The 14,100-nt window shown below is 36.3% G+C and overlaps 1 protein-coding gene across 1 annotated transcript; it reads right to left on the bottom strand.

Annotated features, from left to right (window-relative positions):
* Positions 1-7,475: 7,475 nt before the first annotated feature.
* LOC121746172 (NEDD8-specific protease 1-like) lies at positions 7,476-10,638 on the bottom strand. Its single transcript, XM_042140085.1, has 2 exons — positions 10,390-10,638; positions 7,476-8,368 (listed from the first exon to the last, which is right to left on the bottom strand). The coding sequence occupies exon 2, from the start codon at positions 8,345-8,347 to the stop codon at positions 7,676-7,678; it is 672 nt and encodes a 223-aa protein (XP_041996019.1). The 5' UTR covers positions 8,348-8,368; positions 10,390-10,638; the 3' UTR covers positions 7,476-7,675.
* Between the last annotated feature and the right edge of the window lie 3,462 nt (positions 10,639-14,100).

Below are 14,100 nucleotides of genomic sequence, written 5' to 3'. Positions count from 1 at the left end.
GAGAGAGAGAGAGAGAGAGAGAGAGAGAGAGAGAGAGAGAGAGAGAGAGAGAGAGAGAGAGAGAGAGAGAGAGAGAGAGAGAGAGAGAGAGAGAGAGAGAGTAATGATTAAGAGAGTGTCTAACCTAATGGGGATGCGTGTCTCTGTATGTGTATCAATTGTGTTTTATGCAAGAAATTGGCATGCCACAGGCCCACACCCAAAGTAATCTCAGTCAGCAAGCTCTTGTAATTTCAAGAGAGAGACTGAAGAGACAAGAATGGACAAGAATTTTGTGTTCAGATTTCCATTGGGTCTTTTTCCCTGGGTGTCCACAAATTCTTTTAAGTACAGTATTAATTAATACAAATAAATTTATGTGATCAAATTTTTAGTAGTGCGCGTATATTATGTGTTTTGTTTGATCATAATTAATGTGGTCACATAATATGTTTTTGTGATTTAGCACTTTAAAATTAAATGGGTTAAATGGTAAAGATTTCAAAATATCAATACAAGACGTTTAAAAATGAACATACTATATATAGTAGTAGTATTAGAATTTTTTGTTTTTGGTGGGTGTCAAGCTATTAACCAACGGTATATATAGCATGATATCACAAATGAAATTAGAATGCAACTAAAATTAGGTGCATGTATCCTTACAAATACTGACATATGGAGTAACAAATATTGTCAGTTACTAGTATTTGATATCTTATCAACAGGGTATTTCAGAAATATTCTGTGATTTGCTCGTTACTCCCTCCTTCCATTATTATCAGGGGACTTTGTTCGTCATGGGGTTAAATAAATATGAATTGAAAATTTCAATGAAATGCAGATCTTATTTCTATATTAGTTTGAATAAGTTTCTTGTAATACAAGTGAAACTATGAATGATGGAGTAAAATGGAACTCCTATTATTATATGAAGAGAGTATAAGTGTAACTGTGCAAATGAAATTATGAATGATGGAGTAAAATGGAACTCCTATTATTATTTGAGGCCAGCATAACTTTTTTTTTGTTTCACCTTCAAATTAATCTAAAGAAATATGCATGTGATAAACTGTAAGTCTGCCTATTTTGATAACACAGACATCTTTGCACTTCGAGCAATGACTAACCGAGGTGCGTCTATTGCAGGCTGAAAACTATTTCCAAATATGGAAATCTTAATACTTTTAATTTAGTTCTTTTTTTTCTAGTTTTGGCTATGTGGTTGAAGTTGTCTATTTACTGTTGTTACTAATAACCAAAAGAGTATAAAATTTACTCTAAAAATTACATTTAATAATTTTCTCTTTTTTATACGTATATAATCGAAAAACACACAACTATAGAAGGTAATGAATAGGAATTTAACATAGCCAAAATAAATAAATAAAGCACACCTAAAAAAAAGGTAAACAGAATTATCCCTAATCTTACCAGACCGAGAGCAACCAAGAAAACAAAAAACACTACTAGTAGTAAAAGAAGAGAACAAAACATAAAAGAATCTTAACGAAATGATTAGATCAATTTCCTTATCCAGTATCCACTAAGGTATGAACTCTACGACACACATGCAATCCACCAACATATGATTCTCACAATATAAACATATATTTGGGCTGAAAAGAATTGGGATTAGTCAAAGATCCCTACTTCAGTTGCATTGCATGCCAGATTGCCAAATCCTCATTATTCCGGATCCTTTATATGAACATATATCATATTTGTAAATTTTATGCTGTTATTAGTTTTATAAAATTCAAGTTATATTGTCTTTTATATGAATCAGTTTTTTTATTTCATCTCACCCAATGTAGTGTTAATTATATAGTTATAAGTTTGTCATTATTAAATAAAGTATGGTAACAAAAATTGGAATGAATAGCCAACATGAAAACCCCACACAGCCACAATTACTTTTGGTACCAATATATTTCTTCTTTTCTCATTCCCAAGCCTCACCACTAAAGAGACGAAGAGTCATGAGAAGGTGTGAAAATCAATGTGACCACACCAAATATAAAAGCATGTCATAATCTATCAAAGATTGATAAATATCACAAACGGACAATCATTGATTCCACTCATCCCTTCATTACCCTATTACTAGTTCCTAGCTTTTAATTTGCCCCACTTCCAATCACTATACTATATAGTATTTCAAAATACTAAACAAGGGTTAAGTACTTGATTTGTTGGCTCACTTTTAGCTATTCTTCGCATTAAAGGGTACACTTTGAATATCAAATCCTTGTATTCCAAGTTAATCATTTCATTAATAATCCAAACAAAAATGATATTTTAGTTCGACTTTTGGTATATCTAGTGACTAGTGAGTTTTTTTTTAATCCGATTTGTTCGATTTTACATGATACATTTGAAGGATATTTTTTGTTGTTGTTGTTGAATTAGAGATGAGCGGATTGAGATTTATACTCCGATGAAAAAATATCATTGAATTACATTTCTATGATAGTAGGATATAATTTGCATTTTTTAATGTATAAGAACAAAAATGGAGTAGTTGAATAATTGAGATGATCTACTTTAATTTCAATAGTAATGTGCTAATAACAATGCGGGCCCATATGTTGGAAAATGTTGGACCATGGTCGTATTGGGCTATCAGCATCAATCGAAATTGGTTGACTGGTCAAGATTATTTTTTCAGTCAAAAATTATAAATCATCGAAGGGCAAAGTGAAAACTAAATGTTGGAATTGGAAATTGTCAGTAAATAATATAATAATAATAATAATAATAATAGTAATAATAATATATAATAACTTGTCGACCATTAATTGCATAGTAGTTACTTTATGGCAATTTTGTAAATAACTAAATATTGTGCGACGTGTATTAGAGCATCCGCAACGGTAAGTGGGCACGCGTCCGTACGTCCGTGCCAGCGAGCAGCTGACGTAGCGCGTTCTGATTGGCCAACGGCATTTCCGATGGAAATTCATTTTTTTAAATCGAAAATAATACTAAAAATTAAAAAAAAATTCAGATTCCCTATCGTTTTCTGGAATTTTTTTTGATTTTTTTAATTTTTTTTATTCTCAAAAGTATCTATAAATACACACATTTATCATCCATTCTTCACATCAAATCATCTCCCATTCATCTGTCATTCATATTTTTTCATACAACTTATCTACATCTTCCCCTCTCACTCAACCCTCTCAAATGGATTTCACCAATCTCATTGCGGAAGCGAAGCGCGAAGAACAAGAATATTATGAACAATATTGTGCCGCCTATGAAGCCTATGTCACAGCGAATACCCTCGCCCATCCTCCTCGACCAACTAGATCAACTCGCCGCTACATCCATCGTGACCGGGAGGGAGCCAACGAAAGGCTCGTTGCCGACTATTTTTCCGACCAGCCGCGGTTTCTGGAAGATTACTTTCGGTGTCGTTTTCGCATGTCAAAACGCTTGTTTATGCGTATTGTCAACACATTATCCGCCCGTGTTGAATACTTTCAAACAAGTACAGACGCAACCGGTCGGCAAAGTCTCTCGGCGTTGCAGAAGTGTACGTGTGCCATCCGACAACTTGCTACTAGGCAAACGGCTGACCTCTTCGACGAGTATTTGCATGTCAGTGAGTCAACTGGAATCCTTTGCCTTCAAAATTTTTGCGAAGGCGTTCGTTCAGCTTTCGGTGAGGAATTCCTTCGGGCACCCACCACCGATGATTGCCAACAGTTGCTTCGTCTTCACGAAACAGTCCATGGTTTTCCCGGTATGCTTGGCAGCATTGACTGCATGCATTGGAGGTGGAATAATTGCCCGACTGCTTGGAGGGGGCAACACTTAAGCGGCCACAAAGGCGGCGGCCCAACACTTATCCTTGTCGCCAACTACCGCCTATGGATTTGGCATGTATATTTTGGTATTGCCGGATCCAACAACGACTTGAACGTGCTCTATTCTTCACCACTCTTCAATGATATTTTGAATGGTGTAGCACTGGCGATCGACTTCACCGTCAACGGAAATGCATACCACATGGGTTACTATCTCGCCGATGGTATCTACCCAATGTGGTCGACTTTCGTGAAGACGCTCAGCAACCCGCAAGACCCGAGACGAGTTCTTTTTGAGCAGCGTTAAGAGTCTGTTCGGAAAGACGTCGAAAGAGCTTTTGGGGTCCTTCAAGTCCGATTCAACATTGTGAAGGCCCCGTCTCGGCTGTGGTACGTGAAAAATATCGCCGACATCATGTACACGTGTATTATCTTGCACAACATGATTATAGCTGACGAAGGACCGATGGCGGCTAGCTTTTACGATGAGGATGAAGCCGGAAGCTCAACCGCATGGTCTCCCCCACGCCGAGGTGTGCATACGACGGTGGGCGAGAGGATCGAAACAAGGAACACAATGCGTGATACCCGAGCCCACATTGAGCTACAAGAAGACCTAATCAAACACATTTAGGCGAAATTCGGCCACGAGTAGTGGATTTTTTTAATTTTATGAATTTAATTATGTAATTTTTAATTTTTAGGATTTTAATTATGTACTTTTTAATTTTTTTTTAATTTGTAATAGTATTCCGGATATTTTTAATGCATTTTAATATTGTGGAAATGTTTTTATTTAAATTGAATAATAAAATGGTGGGACCCTTGAACTTGTCCATGCGGAAGAGCACGTATGTGGTTGTTGTGCTCTTGCCTAAAAGCAGAGAGTAAAAGTGGGTCTGAACACGAAAACATAGTCAATTACACGAGTAGCTAGGAGAATGAAGCATTTTATGAGATATAGCAACGAAAGGATGCAAATATAATTAACATACCATTTGATTTGATTACTAAATTAGGGTGAAGCAATAAATCTCTTTCATGGATTAAAAAAATAATACTACCACACATTTAAGAAAATGTGCCACAAACTCACTAATGGATCAATTTATTGGAATGTTACTTTATCATTGAACATTGGTTATACTTAGCCAGATTAGACGAGAGAAGGGCATGTGGGGACATTGACTGACTTTTCTAGTTTCTACTATGGAATATATTTATTTGCATTTTTAATGAATATTTCTCATTACCAAACTTTTAAAATTTGTCTGTTCACAGTAGTGCTTTTTTTCAGGATTGTTTTAGTATAAGCGTGAGACACATGGAGAGTGAATTCATTGACAATACATTCTAAATTTAACAGAGCAATCAAGTTTATTAGAAAATGGAGTAGAAAATTCCCTTATTTGTTCTGTGTTATACTACCACAAAAATTGTCATTTTATGTTTTTCATTTTTAAATGACATAAAATGTTAAATGGATTCGCCGCCGAGCATATTTAGATTAAAAAAAGTTAGAGTAATTAAGTATTTTAATGAGAATGACAATAAACTTTACTCAAGATATAGAAATAAATATTTAATTGAAATACATTAAGAATAAAATATGTATACATTCTGGTAATGCGAGTGGCGAGAGGCTGGGCCCACAAGATGATGCCAGCAGACATGGCATCCGAAGCAGACGAATATTTGAGCTTTACGAGGAAACTACGCTGTCCATATCAATCCCGTAGTGGGTGGGCCCCTTTTCTATTCAAATCACTATTAGCATTAGTAATTAATTAATTATGGTACTAGTATTTGGCTTCTAGTTGATGTTCATATCATAAACTTAATTTGCTTCCACATTAGTAAAATTTCTATTGATACTTGTAACTTGTTTATAGTGAATTCAGAGGAAGTAGTTCAAGGAAAACTTAAATCACACTAACAAACATTTTGAGTTTACCAAAGTAAAATTGGGTTGTCCAAATATTAAGATTGGATTGAACTAGAAAAATAGAAGTTTGAAAAAAAAAATCAAGTTGCAGAAATTCACCAGATAATTGTTCGAATTTGACGCCTGATAAGTCTGATAGATTTATGTGATCTTTTGGATATATTTAATTTAAATAAAATATTAAAATCATTTAGTACTCCTATTATATTCTAGAGATTATGTTTTCCGTCTAAATTAAAGGTCTTGAAGAAAAAGTAATTTAATAGTAGTATAATCAGTACAATAAAAATGAAAGTAAAATTCTTTCTTACTATGAAAATATATTAATTCAATTAGCTAAATTTGAGAATTTGGAATTTGTCTCATGCTTTGTATAAAATGTGAATGCAACAACAATCAACATCACACTAACAAAATATACTGCATTCCAATGATTGTGCCGCGTGAATGAAGTTAAAATGAATAGAACAAGATCAAACAGTTGGTGTCATAGACTCATTGTAATGAGTTTCATATTTATATTTACAAATTTTAACTTAATACACAGACACAATGAAAATATATACTACATGGATAGGGGTATATATGGATAGGGTCGGTGTGCATTATATTGGTAACTATTTAATTTGCTAACTCTGTTAACTCATCAATGCATTGTATTAAAAATGTCAATACATAATATCAACAAAGTATATTGAAGTTCAACAAAATTATGTGTTGACATTTTAGCGTCATTGTATTAATATTTTTAATACATCGCGTTGATTAATTAAGAGAGTTAGCGACTTGAATATTTAACAATTGACCGCACCTGATATAGATAGACTGGAATTGTGGGCGGACTCGAGTAGTGCACACGTCATTGAAGAACATGCGGCCCATTTGCAGACGTCACACTAAACGGCTCAACTTGGCTGGGTTGATTTAATTGGACAATACACGATATTTCATCAATTCACGAAAATAGTCCACTTGTACTGACTCCGTTCAATTATCGTTGGTACGATTTTTTTTAAAAAAAATTTACACTCATTTCGAAAAAAATACTAATAAATATTTAAAGTAAAAAAGGAATAAAATAAGAGAGAATAATATAGAGAAAGTTATCACTTTATTATTATTTCTATTACTTTACTCTCTCCTATTTAACTATTTATTACTCCATCTGTCTCATGCTCGTTGCACTTTTCATTTTCGGACATTTTCAAACTATTTGCACCATTTTAATTTTAAGTAAAAATTATGATATTTAATTAAGATATTAGAGTTAGTTAAGTGTTCTTTTATTAAGTGTTCTTTTATTATATTTGAAATGCCAATATTATTACACTAATTACTTATGCATATATTTACATTGTAAAGATGAAAAGTGCGAGTAGTATGAGACAAGGGAGTATCATTTTTTCGAAATGGGTGCGAAAAAAATGTGCCAACACTAATGGAACAGGGGAAGTATCATTTTCGTGCATTTATTAAAATTAGCCTACTTTTGTTTTTGATAATTTTTTCTTTTTCATAAGATATAAAACATTATTCACTAATAATACTTCGATAACTTTTTTATATTTTTTTTTCATATTTTACGAACTTTGCTTTACAATTCATATCATTTTCAAATTCTCTATTTTTAAGGAACAGTGACTAACGAGTGCATGCTAGCTAGGGGCGACCACAAATTTGAGGTGTGAATTCGCATCACATACTTTGAATATCCTGTTTAAATATGCATAAAATTAGTGGGATAAATATATAAACTCAAAATTTGAAATTTGGTTGGTTATCTACGGAATTCAAATCCATGATCATGAATTTATGCAACAACATGATGAGTCCCTACTGTAAATCTTTATAATTTAAAGGGTGAATGATTCTTAGTTTATAAAATAAAAACTGAAGTGTTGCATAACACGGGCATCCATTCCCAGCACAGCTTTCATCACTTAGCCATAAGGCTCCGCACAAGATCAAGGATTTCACGTCGCATGTTAGACACAAGCAACGGAGTCACTTGCTCTTTGATTGTCGAGAACCACAAGTTCTGCATATCCTTTGGTGCCTCGCTGACGTACCAGGCACAGATTGATCTTGAAATGGCTGTGACATAAAGGCCACAATCATATCCGTTCACTTGCTTTGGGGAACTCGGGCAGTCCACATAAGTGGCTCCAGATGCTGTATACGAAACTACAGCTTTGTACACCCTCTCAGCGTCTGCATTATTGAAGCCTGCTTGGCTGCTGTCATGATGCACAAATGCATTAGTTTGTCTCTCAAATGCGAGTAAGCTCCAATGACTCCCGCCTTCTGCCCTAGTCACATCTTCGTTGTCGTTGATTGGGAATATTATCAACTTTCTTGTAGACATATGAAGGGGCTCTACGAAATCTTTGAGGCTTGCACTGTCCGGGCACTCTTTTATCCAGAAAGCAATTGAAGGTGGCACCAGGAGGATGTCCTCGGACGTATAGCAGGATGTGAGGTAGCTAAAGTAGAATTCGATTATCCGATCATTGAGAAAATAGGGGCCACTCAGAATATCAAGATCTGACCGCCTCAGAACAACATCATTGTAGCTGAGTATTTTGTCGTTGGCCTTCTCTTTCTCCATGTTCAGGAAATTGTTTAACACCTGAAAAGTAAAATAGTAATTTCTCCAAGAATAACAACACCTGAAAAGAAATTTGCAGACAAAAGAGAACATTCACTGTTCTTCAAACCGTGGCAGTACAGAAAATGGGCAGACCGTCAGTATAGCAATTTTGACTTTTATACAAGTTGTCAATTTGCATTTTGTTTCAGTTTATGGACATGAATGAGTACTTCAACTACAAGGTGCTTATACAAATGCAGCAGACATCAGTATCATTTCAATTAAATTTCATAATATCCTCATGAACCATAAGCTATCCCTTTACTGGAGAATATCTATGTTCTGACAAGCAAGAAAATAGACTCAAAACCTGACCATATTTTAGTTCTCTTAGAGCAACAAATATATAAAGTCTCATCATCGTTCTACAGGGAAATATTGGAATCATATACACCAGTAATCTTGTATATATTCTAAGGAGAGAATGTCGTTCCAATGTTAATTCTGACAGTCAGGTTTATTCCACCCGATTACTAATGGACTACAGCATATCATGCATTAACATAAAGACAACTATAAAGTTATTACTTTATGATACCACTGAAACCCACATTATCATCACAGTCAACTAGGCAAAATACAAAGGGTGGATTCTCTTTGGTTGTAAATTTATCACGGTTACGGAAAGAAAAGAAAATTCACACCCTTTAATTCCTCCTTTCTTTTCCCCCCTTATCAATAAACAAAATCCACCCTTTCTTGTTCCCTTTTTTTCATTCCAATGAGGGAAAGTATTATCACATCGATAACTTCTGCAATTTTTTTTTCATTATTGAAGTGAAAAGCAGAATAAGAAAGGTAAACTTTTCTATAGAGATAATGAGGGAAAATTGATGAGGAATTTTACAGTGTGAGGATTTTCTTTTCCCGTGATAAATTTACAACCAGCAAAAACAAAAGTTTTTATACTATCATTATACATGAAAAAATATGTTTTAAAAAGAACTGGAAAGATCAAGGCAATAACTGTGTAGCTTTGCTCAGGTTGTGTCAACTCTGATGCCCAGCCCCACGAATTCATATTACTATTAGTATAATTTAGAATGTGTATGCCGATGTAAATATTATATTTCTACGAAAATACCGCACAGATTATGATCCTAGCTGATTTTTCGAGCATTTATTTGATCAAAATACTGCTACTGCCAGACTAAAGCCAAAGTTGACTCCAATATTAATACTAATATCTTAGTTAAGCTGCAGGATTATATCAATAGTCAACTGCAATTGCTCTCATCAGCAGGCTTAAATTGATTATTTGATTTAAAACACCCAGTGAATGAACACTAACAAAACCATCCATTAATACAGAATAAGTCAATAGCAAACAAATGCGTGAGCACAACACAACTGTGAACTGTATAAGCAAGTAGTATAAGATACTGGGTTTTTTCTTATTTTGTTCTAGAGCTGAGATATCATTCCTTGAGTGTACTGAACTTTTTTTTTGTTCCGGGTTTGGGAGAGACGCATGACCCTCATGCGTCTCTCTTTTAATGAGACGCATGATGATTATGCGTCTTTCATAAAGACGCATGAGGGTCATGCGTCTCTCTTTTGTTTCGTTTTTTTAAAGACGCATGACCCTCATGCGTCTTTATGAAAGACGCATAATCATCATGCGTCTCATTAAAAGAGAGACGCATGAGGGTCATGCGTCTCTCCCAAACCCGGAACAAAAAAAAAGTTCAGTACACTCAAGGAATGATATCTCAGCTCTAGAACAAAATAAGAAAAAATCCATAAGATACTTATGATGCTTTATAGTTCACCAGATTCATGGAATTCCTCAAATCAGTTTATCAAACGATTACTGTAAATTCCACTAAATACAACATTAGTTTCACATTCCAGTTCATGATAGTCAATATCATACTAGCAATTGTAATTAACAGGACCACACACAGGCACAGTAGAACTGACATTTCCTTGAGACATTTTCCCAAACATGTTGCGTTCAAAATAGAATGAGCACAGCCATAACCAACGACAGATCTCACCTGAGTGACGGGGGATATCAGCTAATTATCTAGGGTAAAGATCACTGGACTACGGTAAGGAGGTACAACTGTTAGGCCGCCGATTGATCGGAGAACGATAGCCGAGACTAGTAGTGCGTTTGAACTAGGAGAAGAGAGGAGACATTAAATGACTAGTAGCTATTGATTGCTTAAGAAATGTTGACACGCTTTTCATACATTTTCAGCTCCCTTCTTTCCACGTCATCTTTAACGTGATCATCCCCAATGGTTCTGGACAAGCGATAGGCTAGTCACAACTCCTCCTGCCACATCATCAGCACTTAAAAACTCCTCCACATTATTAAGACAAACAACAGAACAACCAATAGGCTAGTCACAATAAATAATATTATAATAGATAAATAATTACCAATCACACAAAATACGAAATTAAATTTACGACACATATACGGGAAAATTCAATAATAACATTTAAAATTTGAAAAAGTACATTAATTAAAAAAATTACATTAATTTTTTTAAAAAAAACCCTTCTTCCACGCACGAGCCCCCGCCTCCGCCTCACTCATCGTGGCCGTCGCCGCCGCCCGCGTCTGAGTCCCCTAACTGTGCCGCGGCGGCATCCAAATCGACCTGCATACTCTCGAGCATTGAGTGAAGAAACCTCTTCTCCACGGGGTCAATTACCGCCTTCCAGTCAGGTAAGACCTTGTACATCTGAGCCCGCGCTTGTTGACGCGCGAAGAAGACGAGCTCGGCTGTCGACTTGCCAACAGGGAGGATGCAGACTGGACCTTCTGAGACCCTTGGCGAGCCCGTTGCGCACGCCTTTGACCAACCGGGTGAGTGCAGCGAGTAAACGCGGGAGGGGACGGGAACTCCTGAACATCCTCGGGGAGGTCGTGGGAACCGCCGCGGCTGCCGCTGTAATCACCGGTATAGTTCAGTCGCTGCTTCTTCGGCCAGCCAGTATCGACACCTGCCCGAAACTTCTGGGAGTCCATCAGCACCTCATAGCAGTTCCAGTAGGTGAACTCCTTATAAAGCCCGGGCACGGGGAAGGCTTTCTCCGCTATCCTCCTGCAGTCTTCGTCAGTTTGGCCACTGGTCTGCATGCGGAGAGCGTTGGTGTACAAGCCTGAAAATCGGGAGACCGCAGCCCTGATTAGGTCTCACCCCTTCCGGCACTCCTCCCGCTGTGTGGCCTCCCCTCTGGGCAAAATGTCTTGTAGGTTGCTGATATTTTAGCCCACAAGTTGACGATCCTCTGATTGTTCGAATCTAGGGGATCATCGCTAACACTCACCCACGCCTTGGACATCGCGACGTTCTCCGCATCCGTCCACTTCCTCCGTGTCAGGCTGTCGTCATCAGCCGGCTACGACAACTCGCCGACCACCCTCTTGCCCTTCCCCTTGCCCTTCTTCTTCTTTGGCGCGCCCCGACCCCGCCCTACTCCCCCGTTTGAAATGGAGTGTCCGCATCCCCGAGATGTATCCTCAACTCCTCTATGGAGAAAGTATCACACCTAGTGAACTGCGTCTCCGACGGGGTCGATGTGTGCGAAGAAGCAATAAAAAAATCAAAACTCGGACGATAGAAGTTGTCCCCCCGGCGTCCCCTGCATCCCCGGCTGCCACCCCAGCATCATCTGCATCCCGGGTTGCATCCCCGGTACCCCTGTCCGCCCGGCATCGCCGGCCCGCCCTGCATCCCGGCATACTACCCCTGGATGCCATCCCGGGTATCATCTGCTGCCAAGGGTACATGTTGTAATACCCGGGCATCGGACTCCATCCACTTCCCACAGGTACCGTGAGAGTTTGAGACCCGCTCGTCACTGGAGTAGAGTTGTTGTTGTGCCTCATTTCGCGTTTTTGCTCTTGTACAGAAATTGAGATAGAGAGAAAACTCGTTAAAACAAGTGGTCCGAATGAAAATGACGTGCAAATCGCGTATATATAGTGTTTCGAAAATTAAATAAATAAATAAATAATCGGCTGGCCGATCGGGAGCCTGCAATGGCGGCCAGCCGATCAGCGAGCGCATCTGCCAATGCCCGAAAATCGGCGTGCGCTCGCCGTTTTTCTTGCCGATTTGCCTCTCGCCGGCTGCAATGGTTCGGCGAGCGGACCGACCAGCGCCGAGAATCGGCTAGCCGGTCCGCTCGCCGCCATCGTGGATGCTCTTATGCTACTCGAGCTTCCAACCAATCCAGCTGTATTGCAATTGCAACCGCTTCTCTCTCCGGTGACGTTTCTCCGGTTCTGCCTCTTACTCCACGAACCAGACTATCACCTGCTTCCAAGCTTGATAGAAAAGTAGTTAAATGAGCAGAAATAAGGAAACGGCGAGAGAAAGAGGTTATGTATCTCCTGCAGTGTTCACCGACGGCAATTTTTGATTCTTCAATATTTGCCCGTTGACTTTTCGTTTTTTATTAAATTTATCGTCTCTTAAGTAGTTTTGATGCGGTTTATTTTATTATTTTACGATTTATTTTGCAATTATTAAAATTTATTATTATTATTATTATTATTACATATATTTCCTTATTATATTTTTTTGCAATCATGTTTATAATAGAGAAAACTGCAAAATTACTTAGTTTGTATATATGCGTTATCTTATGAAAATAAATATCATCAAGTGTCTTTAGACAAAGATTTTATTTCATTTGAGTATTTTTTCACATGACACTATCTTTTCTCCGTTTTGAAGTATTTTGGCATTATTATTATGCTATTAATTAATACTCCGTACTTACTAATTTATTGAGAGAATTTAAATATAACTATTAAATCATAAAGCACAATTATAAAAAATAAAAATGTTTGTTACTAGTATTATTTATAAATTTATGACTAACTCTATTTACTCATAAATAAAAAAAGGTAGTAAGAGAGAATAAAAAGTAGAGAGAATAGAGTAGAAAATGAATAAAGTAGAACGAATAAATTAAGAGAGAATAACGTAAAAGTGAGAAAAAGCGTTACCATATATAGAAATGACTACAGTGAAATGTAAGAAGTACTATAGGTGTGATCATATTTATTAGTATTGTAGTAATACATTTTCTTGTTTTCTCAAAGAGATAAATAGTTTTTTCCCTTTATAGATAAATAAATAATTTATTGGAAATCATATTTCAATAATTATACAGCATTACTACCTGTGTACAAATAAGCGTGTCGTTAATTATAGGGGTGAGCATCCGGGTTTTGGTTCAATTTTTTGCCCAAATCGAACAAAAACTGAAAAATCAAATTTAGTTCAAAATTGAAACCGAAAACCGAACTAAACCGAAAAACCGAAATTATATGAAAACACTGAAAAAAATATACTATATATTAATATATATATATATATATAATATTTTATTTTATATAATAGAATATATATATCTATAAAATATTATATATAAAATTAATAGAATTTATATAACATATTATATAGAATATATTAAATCAATAGAATACATATATAATATTATATTTAAAATATAATTCTGTTATTTGGTGTTTCGTTTTTTTTTTCGCTCGAACCGAACCGAATTGAAAAATCGAAAATTTTATATTTTTAAAACTGAATCGAATCAAACCGAAAAATAAAAAAAACCGAATCGCATTTTAAAATTTTAGTTTGGTTCAATTCGAATATTCGATTTTCGGTTTTTTTGTCACCCTTAGTTAATTTTTATCAACACCGTCTTTCCTGATTTTGTTGAAA

Source organism: Salvia splendens, chromosome 8, assembly GCF_004379255.2.
Source record: "Salvia splendens isolate huo1 chromosome 8, SspV2, whole genome shotgun sequence".
NCBI lineage: Eukaryota > Viridiplantae > Streptophyta > Magnoliopsida > Lamiales > Lamiaceae > Salvia > Salvia splendens.
This window is presented reverse-complemented; position numbering and strand designations above follow the sequence as displayed.

Coding starts and splice junctions, on each gene's coding strand:
- LOC121746172 (XM_042140085.1), bottom strand. CDS start 8,347: ATGGAGAAAGAGAAGGCCAACGACAAAATACTCAGCTACAATGATGTT.